Genomic DNA, 13349 nt, shown 5'->3' with positions numbered 1-13349 from the left:
GTCGTCTTAATAAATATAACGAGACACGATATTTTTATTAAAATTTAAAAAATAATAATAATTACGATGACGTGAATCGTCTTCTAAGAATAATTTTATTTTTTTAAATATATTTTAATAAATATCACGAGACACTCTATTTTTATTAAAATTTAAAAAAATAATTAGGATGAATTGGGTCGTCTTTAAAGAATAATTTTATTTTTTAAATATAGAGATATGATATTTTTATTAAAATTTAAAATAATAATTAGGATGGAGTGCGTTGTCTTCATAGAATAATTCTTTTAAAAAATATATCTTAATAAATATCAAGAGACACAATATTTTTATTAAAATTTAAAAAAATAATTAGGATAGCATGAGTGGTCTATTAAGAATAATTTTATTTTTTAAAATATATCTTAATAAATATCAGGAGACACGTTATTTTTATTAAAATTTAAAAAAGTAATTAGAATGGAGTGGTTCATCTTTAAAGAATAATTTTATTTTTTAATTATATCTTAATAAATATCAAGAGATATAGTATTTTTATTAAAATTTAATAAAATAGTTAGGATAGTGTGGGTTGTACTCTAAGAATGTTTGTTAAATTATTTGAAATGCATTAGAGGATACGATGTCATCTTTTTTCTTATATGTAGAGATCAAGATATGCTTATCTTAAGGGATGAGATAGATGTATACCTTGAAAAATCAAGATAGGAGATCATTAATAATTTTTTCAATAATGATCAGATAAATTTAACAAATATGTTGAAAAATATAAAAGTTCGAAATGCATCCCATATATTGGCTTTTTCATTCCATATATTGATTAACAAACGCCCCCTAAATACATCTAAATAAATATCACAATATACGATATTTTTATTAAAATTTAAAAAAATAATTATAATTACTCGTCTTTATGGGCTAAGCATCTTTCTTTTTGTAGCTTTTAAATCACTTAGCTTTTAAGTGATTACAAACTTTTAACTTGATTAGCATTTAAACTGGTAATGTATTTGCATATATATATTTTTAAATTATCAATTAATAGTTATGTGTTTGATTTAAAATAAATGATAAACTATTATAATTTGACAAAAAAACTAAAATGAACATGGTACTGAATAATATAAATAAAATTTATAAAAATACTATATTTTAATGAAAATAAATTATAAATTTATATCTAACTGATAAAATTTGATCATTAGATATTGATAAATTACATATAATTATTAAAAAAATATACAAATATAATATTTTATTAAAGTCAATATATATTATGTATTATATATATATATGGTGAAGAAGATGGCCGACTACAGAAAAAAAAGAGATGGGTGATCAGGCAAAAGGCAATGTCAAGATGAAGTTGCATTCAATCTATAAGTAAGAGGATATCTAAACGAAGAGATAGGTGACTCTTGATTTTTAAAAAAAAGATCCAATAATAAAAGAGGCGACAATTGACATAATGAATAAAGAGATGCGACAATAGCAGCGACGCAAGGATAGAGGCGACGAGCGATTTGCTAGAGGTGTTATCGTTGCAACGGAGGAGATGAATAAAGAGAAGAAAAATAAGAGTTATAAATATGTAAAATGTATTAGGATTAATATGTCATTTAATTGATAAATGCATAAAACAAGTTAGTGACGTTTTGGCAAAGTTAAGAAAGCATTTTTCAAAAGCTAATGAATTAGAGTTTAAGCTATATAGCTTTTAACTTATTTGCTGATGTCAAACGCTTAATTGAAAAAAAAGCTTGAAAGCGCGTAATTAAAAAAAAAAAAAAAGCTTGAAAGCTTGCGAGTGGTCAAACCGCCTAGCCTATATAAGCCACCGGCCCAATGTTAGGGTTTAGTAATTGTAGCATCTCTCTCTCTAGGGTTTGCGCCGTCAGGGAAAAATCATGCCTCGCCGAAGCTCAGGTGGTCGGTTCTCGATCTCCATCGCTCATTTTGTGTACCGATCTATTTGATTTACCTTTATTTACTGGTTTTCTGGTGTAGCCGATCCCACAAGTGTGGATTAAGGCTTGATATGTTTGTTCTTGCCGTTTTTATATAACTGCTTTTCTGGTTATTTGCTGTGAAATCGGAGGGAATCACAAAGGCAATGTTGCTTTCTGTGGAGTTTATATATTCACATCTTTTAGCGAAGAAGTTTACGGTAGCGTTGACTTTGGTGGTTATTGCTATCGCGTTCACGAATTGTTCCAAAGATTTCATGGCGATTGATTTTTAAGGCGGTTTGGATCAGCTTATTATTGACCATTTCTAGTTGCTCGTGGTGATTCAATTCACCTTTTTATTATTTTTTCTGGTAACAAATCAAAGAGCATACCTAAAAGCAAGATGGAAGAAACGAAATTAGAATGCTAGTTGGAGAAAAAAAGCTAAGAGAATTTGAGATAGTACAGTCAGCGATTTCTGTTTGCAGCTTCGCTTTGCTAATCGTTTGAATGTTGAATGAAATTCGATTGCAGGAAGATCAGCACCGCGTGCAGCTCCTCGCCCTGCACCAGGTGCCAATTTTATATTGTGTTTATACATTGTTTAAGCCGTCAACGTATATACTCTTTTTCATTTGATCTTATATGGCCTTACTATTGCATTGCTGCAGTAAGCCATGCTCCTCCTCCAGCTCCTGTTAAGCCTGGCAGTGGTGGTGGATCCATGCTTGGAAATCTTGGTGCAACAGTAGCTCAAGGTAACTGGGTATCACATCTATGATAAGTTTTGTATCAGTAACTAGCCTGGACTTAAAGTTTGAAGCTCTGTTTTACTCCTTGATGCAGGCATGGCCTTTGGTACCGGCAGTGCTGTGGCACACAGGGCTGTGGATGCTGTGCTGGGACCTCGCACGATTCAGCATGAAACTGTTGTTTCTGAAGCAGCAGCTGCTCCAGCACCTGCAACAAGCACTATGGGTTCTGATGCTTGCAGCGTGCACTCCAAGGCATTCCAAGATGTATGTAAAATTTCTTACACCCTAATTGTCTGCAGAATTTATATAACAAATTTAGAACAGTATTATTGTTAGCTTTTGTTAGAGTTTTTACAGTTATGATGTCACAAGCTAACCTTAATGATGGTGAAGATGCTGATATGTTTGTGGCAGTACTTTTAGGGAGTAAATAGACAGTGGACTAGAGAGTGTTATAGCCCACTCTGTGAGGGTTGGCTAACAATCTGATGGAATTCAATAATTACTTTTGACTGGAACATCTGCATTTTGGTGGCAAGATGTTCAATACAACATATTAAGCTTTAATTCCACTAAGTGGGTTCGCCATGTGGACTCTACCCCACCAATCATCTCTATCTATTACTATATCTTTTGTAAGACTATTATTACACATGCCATACCTATTAGTTTGCTACTGAATTTTTTTGGGTCTTCGTCTACCTCTTTTGTGGATACCTTTTTCATCTCCATCTACTCCCATTGCAAGTTTGTCTATTGATTTTCTTTTAGCATGAGTAAACTATCTTAACATGTCTAATGCATCTTGTTTCCAATAGGGGTCACTTCGATTTTATGACAAATAATCTCATTTTTTATCCTATCAGTTTTTTGTATGATCATTCATCCATAGTAACATCCTTGTTTCGTTATGCATATTTTGGTGGCAAGCTGTTTAATAGCTCTTCTTAATTGGTAAGGTGTCCATGTTGGTTGCTTGGCACTTATTTGTGTTCATATAGGATGTGGGAATGTGTCCTACATGGTTAGTTAAATAAAGGGCATGTCTAGTCCACAAGGTTCCTTGCTTTGTGAGGGTTTGAAGAGGGGTTGTGTTTATGTGCAAACTTCCTTAGAAAACTCCAATCATGGTATTTCAGAGATATAGTTTTACATTAAATCAATGTGTATTAGAAACTTGAAATTACCCGTATCCCAAGGTCCATGGTGCAAGAATTAGATGAGCTTGACTTGTGGACTGTTAGGATTAGGAGCTCTTAGATACTCAATCAATACTTAGTCTATTGCCAATTCTCTCAACACTCCTCAGCCGAAACCATCCAACAACAGAAAATATAAACTGGAAATGTGAGAACCGAATTTAACAATGAAAGAATGAAAGAGATACAACCAATCCAAACAATAGGCGCAAGATATATCTTGGTTTGAACTGATCAAAGATCAGTCCTACATTCAGCCGCAAATCCCAAGAGCAATCCACCAGAATTCCAAAGAAAACAGTTTACAAGAACCCTCAACTCTATATCACACGAGTACACTGCCCTCCTTGTTAAAATGTTGTCTAGAGTATAGGTGAGCCTCTAAGCTAAAAGCCAATTATATAGCTTTTGTCTGCCGTCAACTCTTCACTGTTCTGCTTCAATGACTCTTGAGTTTTTGCTCTGATCGTGTCCAAGGCATATCTTGGCGAGGAATGATTACACTCAGTGGCGGAGCCAGAAATTTTAGGCAGGATGGGCAAAAATTAAACCCTAAATTCTAAATTCTGTCTAAAATTAAATAATATAACAAAATTAAAAATAATATAATATTAAAATATATATTTCAATAAATTATACAATCGACGTATTTTTTTATTTTAATAACGTCGCATAATAATATTATTATCAATTTTATTAAATATCTATTTTTTAATATACACAATTAAGTTGTCGTTCAATCATTAATCTCCAATTTGATTATGCAGCCGAGTCTTGATAAACTTCATGACAGACTGCCATTTAATTATTGATCTCCAATTTAATTACGTAGTTGAATCTTGACAAACTTCATGATAGAAAATATGTTTTCTATCATAGTTTCAAATATGTAATCGATAAATTTGTAACAAAAAATAAAAAAAATTAATCCATTTAATTAAAACATAGTTAAAGAAATAGTCAAGGAAGGTTAACATATATAAAAGAAAAGTGAGTCAAATTTTCATATATTTTATTTTTAATTTTTGACTAATATTGAAAAAAGCACTGGCAGTCACCACCAACCACTGTGACCGATGGTTTTCGATGATTAGAGGCAATCACTCGACATCCTTATTCTACTTAAAAAACTGGTAAAATCTAACGGGCAAATTTTATAAATCTAAGTTTAAACTTTTAGCCAAACTCAATGCGCGTAAATGCACTGGGAATTGCCACCAGCCATCGTGGCTGGTGGTTTAGCAATAAGAGCCAATCACCCGACACCTTTATCTTCATCGACTAATATATCCAAAATTTAAATTTTTTTATAAATTCAGGGTAGGCATTTAGAAAAAAAAAATAAAAAATACTAAATTATTATATATAATAATTTTTTTAAAAATCCAAGGGTGGGCAACGGCCCACCCTTGGTTGTATGTGGCTCCGCCACTGATTACACTCACCCACTTTCAAATGGATAACAAGCCTCCTGCTTGTCGAAATATTGAGTATGTAACATTTAGTGCAGTGGATTTAAGGCATGATAAATGAAACAAGCTAGATGCTAATATAGTTCTCTGAGAGAATATAATACGTAAATTATGATAAGGAGGGAAAAAGATGGAGGGGAGAGAAAAATGAGTCATTTCTCATGGAGGGGAAAAAATACATTTTCCTTCTGTCGTGAAATGCTTATGTTGTCAAATCTTTGATAAGGAGGAAGGGCGGGGGGTGAGGGGTCACTTTTCTTGGAGAAAGAAAACGTAGATTTTCTTTTATAGTAGTAAAATGCTTACTCTTATAATCTTTGAAGTTTTATGAATGCAACTAAAGAATGGCAATTTGTCTTTGTTACAATGAACTTGCACAAAGAGAGACCTGTAGCCTTAACTGTGTTGCTGATGATCCTTCCTATCAGTTAAATTTAGCTTCCTTGAATGGGTATTTTGCTGCATATGACCTTAACTGTGTTGCTGATGATCCTTCCTATCAGTTAAATTTAGCTTCCTTGAATGGGTATTTTGCTGCATATGTCAGGATGGAAAAATTGCTTTCTAAATGTTGTTTCTCTAATTATTTTTCTTGCAGTGCCTGAACAGCTATGGGAATGACATCAGCAAGTGTCAGTTCTATATGGATATGTTGGCAGAGTGCAAGAGGAACTCTGGTTCTATGATGAGCGTCTAAGAACAACTGCCAATCCTTTTTATCTGATTAATGGTGGAATTATTGTTTTATCATTTTGGTGGATTTCCTGGGAATTATCATTGTTGACGCTTGTTGGAAATGGTACTTATTAGTGCTTTACCTAAAAAATAATGGCAATAATGAGACAACTCTTATTCTGTGGTAATGTTGCGTCTGTTTTTATTAATGATACCGGTTTGGACAAAAGCAAGAATGTTGCGGTTCGCTCAATGATGGTTCTTTTCTTTGACTAAATTTTGGGCATCCCTTTTGAGTGACTGGTCTTGTTGTGGTCAAGCTTTGTTTATTTGCATCAGAAGTTGCTGTGGGAAGAAGTTCACTGGCAGGAGCTGAACATAGAAGGAGATTGAGAGAGAAATTGTCTTATATACTTAATTTTGTGTATTCCTTGACAAAACAAGAGGGCTTGCTGAAACTTATCGAGATACTAATACCATTGCAGAACGGCGGGGGGGTTAGAAGAGACTGAAAGGTCTTACGATTCATGTTTTGTTCAAACTATTTAAATATTATCTTTAATGTTTTTACAAAAAAATAACAATACAGAACATATTTAGTAGTTGAACTTTGCATATGCATTATAAAGTCTTAAAAAGTTTCTTTTAATGTAAAACATTTTACATCAGAAATTAATTTCCATTTTGCACATTATTTTTCGTTTTATTTTTTGGTGTATGGTTAGCATGTAATTTTTTTATAAATATTTTTCATTGTTAAGCAATATATATATATATATATTTTAAAAAAAATTAGCAATATGTTTCTTTGCTTTTATGTTTTGGGGTTGGGGGGGAACCAGGAGGAATAAATTTCTCTGGGCTGAATAATTTCCAAATGCTTTTTGGTCTGTGGAAGCACTGTATTTGGTTGTCCTTTTCACATTATTAATGCCCAAGCAACAATGTTAACGTCCACAGAAGTTTCTCAAGCACATGGATGGATCAGTAATAGTCCAATAGGATTGAACATCGAGCGGACGTAGGTTCAAAATCGGACGATCTTTATTGAATTTTATTTTAAAAAGCTTATTAATGGTGATGATCATAGCCTACCCTTGAGAAAGCTGATGCAGAGCTTCTTGAGTGTCTCCTCCCCATTTGGCTCCCAAGCCTCCAAATTGGCCCTGGCCTCCTCAGCACAAGCCTCCTGCACGCATTTTAAATGAAAACAGAACACAAAAAAAGTCACGGATGCTTGTTTACCATCAGGTTTGAGTAATGGCAGGTGGAGTGAAAATGTTAAGAAGAAGAAGCAGAGCATATGCATATATATATATATATATACACACGGACCGAGATGAGATTGCGGTGGAGAAGACGGTGAATGAGGTGGAGAAGAATGTCGGGGTTGTACTCAGGGTGGCCCTGAATGCCCATCAGGTGATCCCCACACCTGAACATCTCAATGCGTGTCTTGTTCGACCACCCTATTACCTCTGCTTTTGGGGGAAGCTCCCACACCTCATCTTGGTGGCATTCGATTACGGACAGTACCATCTTGTTGGCCTGCTGCTGCTGCAGTTTAAGAGATGGGAACAACTTTGCTGCCGCCGGAGTTAGATGAACGCATCTCACTCCAATGTCCCACCCTGACGCCGCCCTTCCTGTCTTTCCCCCCACTGCACGCCCCAGTATCTGATCAAATCAACAACAAAACCCAACAGTCTTATTTATTTCCCAGCTGCTCAACCAAATTATGCACACACATACATGTCGCTCTATAGCTCTTATATGTTCAAGTGAAGCCACATTATCCCCCTCCCCCCCCCCCCCCCCCCAAAAAAAAAAAAAATAAATAAAAATAAAAAATAAAAAACAATTCTTAGTGGTCACCCTGATGTGATAGCTGGGCGTGCAGGTGTGGTGCCTTGGCTATAGTGCGGAATGGACTATCCAACTACCCAGTAACAAAAGAAAGTGGCTTTCGTGGTGCAATGAACCACTTTAGGAATGGAAATTGCTGCTTGCTGCTGTCATTTCTCCCGCTAATTAACTATTACCTTGTCCATGTATAACATTATTTTAAGAGCAATATCATTCAATTTGGTTCCCTAATTTTCACGTCACCTAAATGGACAATGACCCCCATGTAATCAAGCCTAGAAGATAGTTTGCCCATGAAAGAAATGGACACGTTTCAAAGGCTGAAGTACTGTGGACCACGGAAGCATCAAAATTCCGATATTTCCTCTTCTTCTAGTTTTCTGTTTGTTTCTGGGGAAAATGTGTCCAAAAGTAGTAGTTTGGGACATTTGTTGGAACCCCTTCCTTTATCCCAAATTGAAACAACAATTAACACCAGACAAACAAATATTTGCTCACACTTTAGTGTAATGAAATTCAAAAAGAAATTATCTCTAAAGCTTAGGAATATCATGATATGGTGATTTCCAAAGTGATAAATCTTTCAAAGTGATTTCCAATAAAAAGGAAGTTGAAATTAAAATTAGTTCAACGTCGACCAAACAAAATTACCGGGAATGTAGGATACCTACCTGGTGGCCGAAGCAAACGCCGAGAACTCTTTTTTTCAAGGTGTCCAACTTCTTGAGGAGATTCAACAGGTTGCAGATCCAGATATCGTCGCCGTGGGCGTCGCTGCAGCTTCCGGTGACGACGAAGCCGTCGTAACCAGCAATCTCGTCGTCGGCGGGGAATTCTCCCGCCGCCACGGCGTACACGTCCCAGATCTCGCCTTCCTCCGCCAGCATTCCGACGAACACTCCGAAATACCCGCCGTATCTCTTCTTCACGTAGTCGGAGTCCTCCGCGCACCGCAGAACTGCAAATCTCTTCCCACTGCCCATTCTCTCTCTCTCTCTCTCTCTCTCTCTCTCTCTCAATGGAATGGTCTGTTTCTCTTCTCTCTCTAGAGTGAGTTCCAGAGAGCGAGAGCCAGAGAGAGAGAGGGAGAGAGAAGCTAGGTTTTGTCTTCCTCAAAGGCCTGGCCTTCTCCTTCTCCTCTCTCAAGGGTTAGGGAAGTGAAGTTGATGACACGGCAAGCAAGCAAGCACTTCCCGCAAATAACAACCCACCTCATGGCCATGGGAGTACAGTGCGGGTCATGTCTGCCGCTCAATTTACGAATATACCCCCCCGCTCCCCCCCCCGCCCCCCCCAATTAACAGATTACCCCCTGCGTCTACGTGTATGGATTTGTAAATTCAACCCCAAATTTACTTTATCTATTATTTTAATATTTTTTAATAAACTCAGTCAGTCAGTCGGTCAGTCCTTATATAATATTCTTATTTTTTTTATAGATATTTTAATATTAAATAAGATTAATTAAAACTAATTCACATTCCAATTAATAAAACGTGTTTTTCATTAATTAATCATGTTCTATCTTTTACTAATTAATGGATTACGTTACATTACGTATGGGTCATGTCCTTTTCCAAATGTCAATATCATTGCATTAAATAATAAATTAATGGATTACGTTACATTAAATAAATTATTTTTTCGAATTTTTGTGTATAAGAAGTGACCAAGTGACATAAATAATTTTCATAAATTAATATATGATACACACAAAATTATAATAATTTTATTTAAAATTAATAATAATTTACAATAATAAATAAATTATTATAAATTTATATGTGTTATATCATCTTATAGAAATTATAATATAGTATAGTCCTTTGTCGTCATGCCAACTTTAGAAACTCAAATATATTTTCGTTGGTTTTGTTAATGGGCTAATCATTTATTTTGTGTATTATTATTACAAGTTTTGTGGGATTAAACAAGTCCACCCCTAACCAAAATCACACGTTTCACATGTTGAGCAGTGCATATGAGAACAACATGCACCATAAAATTGCTACCCATAAGAAGTTGCCATGTAATTTGTTCCACAAAATTAGTGTTGATGGCCCATAATTAGTTTTAATGGCCCATTTGACTTTAGGAACAAATAGGAAAATATCTCTTTTATATGGAAAAGCCTAAACTTAGTCATTTAGATTTAATTTAAAGACCCAATAAAATCAAGTTTGAAGAGTAAAGTTTGTTTGGAATTGGTTCAAAAGTTGACCCAAAACTATCAAAATAGAGAATACAAAAGATGGGTCTTAGCCGTAAGCCCACACCTATATGGTATTGTTGGCTCACTTAATTCACCTAAAGAATCAAATGGCTACTCACAAGGCATAAGCCCACACCTATATGGTATTGTTGGCTCACTTAATTCACCTAAAGAATCAAATGGCTACTCACAAGGCATAAGTCTTAACCCTTATCGACCTCTTAACAAGCTTATTTAAGGATACAAGTTTTCAAGAATCAAGTACTTCATTAATTAAATATTATTTATATCATCACTATATCATTTTTGAGTATTATAGCCGATTTATATGTCAAAGAATTTACTTCAAAGAATTTATTGAGAAATTAGACTTTACTCTCTTTTTCTAAATAAAACAACTCTAGACAAGTTCAAGTTCGAGAATTGTTAGAAATTCTTTGAAACTATGAAAAACTAGTAGAGAGTACAACCATTATTCGGCGTGGTGATAGACCCCAAACCTCTCTTCAATTAATTAGTCATTAAATAAGTTATGTTTAATGATATAACTACGGATAGTTATACATGTTTTTCGGATTTTTGTTTTCTTAGCAACTATGCATGTTATTTGATAAAACAGAAAATAAAGGATTAACATTTTTTTTACCATTAATCTAAGGTATCAGTTTGAATGGGCCTAAAGAACATCTTTCAATAGTAAAAGAAAAAGGGTACTTAAAAATTTAAGATACCCTTAAGCATTTATAATAATTGAGATGGATTTTGATACAGACGCCCCCCCACCCACACACAACAAAAGTCTTCCTAAAAGATCTTGTGACTACATTAAATAGAGAGGCTATAAAATATTCCCCAAATGTTTGTAGATGGTGACCTTTGAGGAAGAGGTGGAACCAGGGAAAAGGAATGGTCTTTTCATTCAACCTAATCTAAATCTAATGCCACATACAAGATGATGATAACAATAATGCCACTAATTTCATTGTGCCAACTCTTACCAACGCTCTTTAGGAAAGGTGTCTGTCTGTCTGTCTGCCACCTTGAATTATCATGCTGTATCATACTCAACAATGTACAGGAAAGTATGAAATGCAAAATCAATCAACATATGAAACATGGGTTGCAGTAAACTTCCAAGCCTTGCATTAGCATGAGAGATCGATTGATATTGATACATTCTCAGTTCTACAAGGACCTGCAAACTGTACCATCATCAAAGCACAAATCCAGAGTAACACCTTTTTAATTGGTTATTTTGCTACAATTTTTAGAGATTCATTGTCGCGGAGAGTTGTAGCATAGTGGTAGATGACAGCATAACGTCGCGATATTAAGGGGGAAAAATGTGCGACTTTGCCCATTTAAACTTGGTAGAAGAGAAGCCAATATCAAAGTTGGAACTTATGCTGCTGTGATGAATCCGTGTCAAGTGAGCTAATTAGTGCATCAGCAGGACTATCCTCAATGGTGAAATTGAAAAAACTGAGGGATTCATGATTGATACAACGGGATTCATCCCCTTCGTCACCACCCTTGGTGAGTAGCTTCAATCTTCGCCTGTAAGAACTCAATTGGTGTTCCAAAAGACTCCTTTCAGATTCATGCTTCATCACAATCCATCTCAATGATTGAATCACTTCCTGATCATGAAGCTGCTTTTCCTCGGCCAACCTACGGTACTGATTGGCTTTCATTTCAATCAAGCTTTTCTCGTTTTGAAGGCACAAAATCATCGCCATTGCCTCATGGGCAGCAGTGGTGGCTGCCATCCTCTCCTTCTCAAGTTCCAAATTAGCAGTATTGGCCCTCTCCTTCTCAATCTTGACCAGTTTCCGCAATGCCAATACATCAACTTCTTCTTCTTCTTCTTCACTAGTATCATCACCATTGCCATCTTTTCTTATTTCTGAGTTCTTCCAAGGTCCCAATAAGCTAGTCTTTCGGTTGGATTTCTCAGCATAGCGGTTACTGGAATAAACCCCCCCATTTCTCAAATCACATAGCAACTGAGTGACGCCCTTATAATGAAAACCAAATAGCAAAACCTTCAGGGCCAAACTGAATAGCAAGAAGAGACCCAGCAAATTAAGCTATTGGCTGAAACACTCAGATATCAAGAATCCAGTGCTCTTGACACAAAAACTTGAAGCATGAAACACAATCCATGGAGGGAAACCCAAAAATGTATTGCAAAAATGTCAGGTAGAAGTCAAGAACAGAGAAAACAGTCAGCCGTAAACAGAAGTGACCCAGAATCTGCATCTTGGGGAATTGGATCTACAGATTCTTTAATCCAAATTTGAACCATTCAAACGCAACATCACACAAGCTCATGATTGGCGCCGCATTTGCCCATAGAAATGGAAGAACAATCTTACGTTGCTACAGCGTAGAGTAATAAACTACAGAGAGGGTGGCTGGTGGCGGGTGGAGTCTTGGTGAGAGGCGTAAAATTTGAGGGAAATCGCAGCAGCTCAGACTCTTAAGAGTAAGAGAAGAAAGAGGGAGATCTCTGGAAATGGGGATTTGAGTTAGGGATGGGGCCGATGTGACAGAGAGTCCAAATTTGGAGGCCGATCTAATAATTGGATAATTCTAGAGGGCCAGACTGTTCTACTGACAGCCTTACCTAAGGTATTTATTTTTTTTTTATTTTAATTTTATTCACGTGACCCAATGTCTAGTTTTTCGTCCAATATTTTCTCTCTTTCTATCATTCATTGACCATTTTTCTCTTTTCTCTGCGTCTGCTCCACCTTCTTTTTTCTCCCTCCCTCTCTCTCTCTCTGTTTCGTCTGCTACGTTCTTTCTGGTCCATTTGCCGTTGTTCGCCTTCGATGCAGCCACATCTGCTGCGATTTTTCGCCGCCATCAACGATTCTGGTCATTGTTCGGTAAGGCTGCAGCTTCTATCATTGTTTCTCTTCCCTACTCTCTCTTTCTCCTTCCCCTCACCTCTTTTCCCCTCATCTCTCTCTTCTCATTCTCCTCGCCGTTGCCATCAACGCTTTCTCTCGGCGTTCGTCTCTAGTGCTGTTTTCATCCCTGTTACAGTCGTCTCCTCCGCCGCTCGTCGTTATCAACGCTTCTGGTTGCCGACGCCTCTTTCTATCTCTCTTTCTCTCTTATCGTCATTTCCCGTTGTTCTCCAATCTGGAAGTTTGGAAGTTGTATTTATTTTTTAATATATTTCATGTAATATTTTTACAATTTTGATTAAG

General features: G+C 35.8%; 3 protein-coding genes across 4 annotated transcripts; 1 reads left to right on the top strand and 2 right to left on the bottom strand.

The window, feature by feature from the left end:
• Nucleotides 1–1831: 1831 nt before the first annotated feature.
• Nucleotides 1832–6238, top strand: LOC127810196 (uncharacterized). 2 transcript variants are annotated; one of them, XM_052349532.1, is made up of 5 exons: nt 1832–1926; nt 2484–2522; nt 2621–2707; nt 2796–2968; nt 5974–6238. In XM_052349532.1, the coding sequence occupies exons 1-5, from the start codon at nt 1908–1910 to the stop codon at nt 6070–6072; spliced, it is 417 nt and encodes a 138-aa protein (XP_052205492.1). In that variant the 5' UTR covers nt 1832–1907; the 3' UTR covers nt 6073–6238. The 2 variants fall into 2 exon arrangements, with proteins under 2 accessions (XP_052205492.1, XP_052205490.1); XM_052349530.1 differs by having other exon boundaries at nt 1836–1929.
• An 834-nt stretch (nt 6239–7072) lies between these two features.
• LOC127810195 (gamma-glutamyl peptidase 5-like) lies at nt 7073–9095 on the bottom strand. Its single transcript, XM_052349529.1, has 3 exons — nt 8588–9095; nt 7386–7727; nt 7073–7239 (listed from the first exon to the last, which is right to left on the bottom strand). The coding sequence occupies exons 1-3, from the start codon at nt 8897–8899 to the stop codon at nt 7135–7137; spliced, it is 759 nt and encodes a 252-aa protein (XP_052205489.1). The 5' UTR covers nt 8900–9095; the 3' UTR covers nt 7073–7134.
• A 1798-nt stretch (nt 9096–10893) lies between these two features.
• LOC127809405 (uncharacterized) lies at nt 10894–13016 on the bottom strand. Its single transcript, XM_052348166.1, has 2 exons — nt 12951–13016; nt 10894–12218 (listed from the first exon to the last, which is right to left on the bottom strand). Exons 1-2 carry the CDS (start codon nt 13014–13016, stop codon nt 11517–11519), a joined length of 768 nt encoding a protein of 255 aa, XP_052204126.1. The 3' UTR covers nt 10894–11516.
• Nucleotides 13017–13349: the final 333 nt, after the last annotated feature.

Source organism: Diospyros lotus, chromosome 9 (genome assembly GCF_014633365.1).
Source record: "Diospyros lotus cultivar Yz01 chromosome 9, ASM1463336v1, whole genome shotgun sequence".
In the NCBI taxonomy this organism is placed as follows: Eukaryota; Viridiplantae; Streptophyta; class Magnoliopsida; order Ericales; family Ebenaceae; genus Diospyros; species Diospyros lotus.
The sequence above is the reverse complement of the archived record's forward strand: the minus strand, read 5'-3'. Positions and strand labels throughout refer to the sequence as shown.

Excerpts from the sequence above, each read along its gene's own strand:
- LOC127810196 (XM_052349530.1), top strand. The coding sequence starts at position 1,908 with ATGCCTCGCCGAAGCTCAGGTG. Across the intron at positions 1,930-2,483 it reads GCCTCGCCGAAGCTCAGGTG|GAAGATCAGCACCGCGTGCA; the intron begins GTCGGTTCTCGA and ends ATTCGATTGCAG. Across the intron at positions 2,969-5,973 it reads ACTCCAAGGCATTCCAAGAT|TGCCTGAACAGCTATGGGAA; the intron begins GTATGTAAAATT and ends TTTTTCTTGCAG.
- LOC127810195 (XM_052349529.1), bottom strand. The coding sequence starts at position 8,899 with ATGGGCAGTGGGAAGAGATTTGCAGTTCTGCGGTGCGCGGAGGACTCC. Across the intron at positions 7,728-8,587 it reads GCGTTTGCTTCGGCCACCAG|ATACTGGGGCGTGCAGTGGG; the intron begins GTAGGTATCCTA and ends TGATTTGATCAG. Across the intron at positions 7,240-7,385 it reads TCCACCGCAATCTCATCTCG|GAGGCTTGTGCTGAGGAGGC; the intron begins GTCCGTGTGTAT and ends AAATGCGTGCAG.
- LOC127809405 (XM_052348166.1), bottom strand. The coding sequence starts at position 13,016 with ATGACCAGAATCGTTGATGGCGGCGAAAAATCGCAGCAGATGTGGCTG. Across the intron at positions 12,219-12,950 it reads TGCATCGAAGGCGAACAACG|CTTAATTTGCTGGGTCTCTT; the intron begins GCAAATGGACCA and ends TTCAGCCAATAG.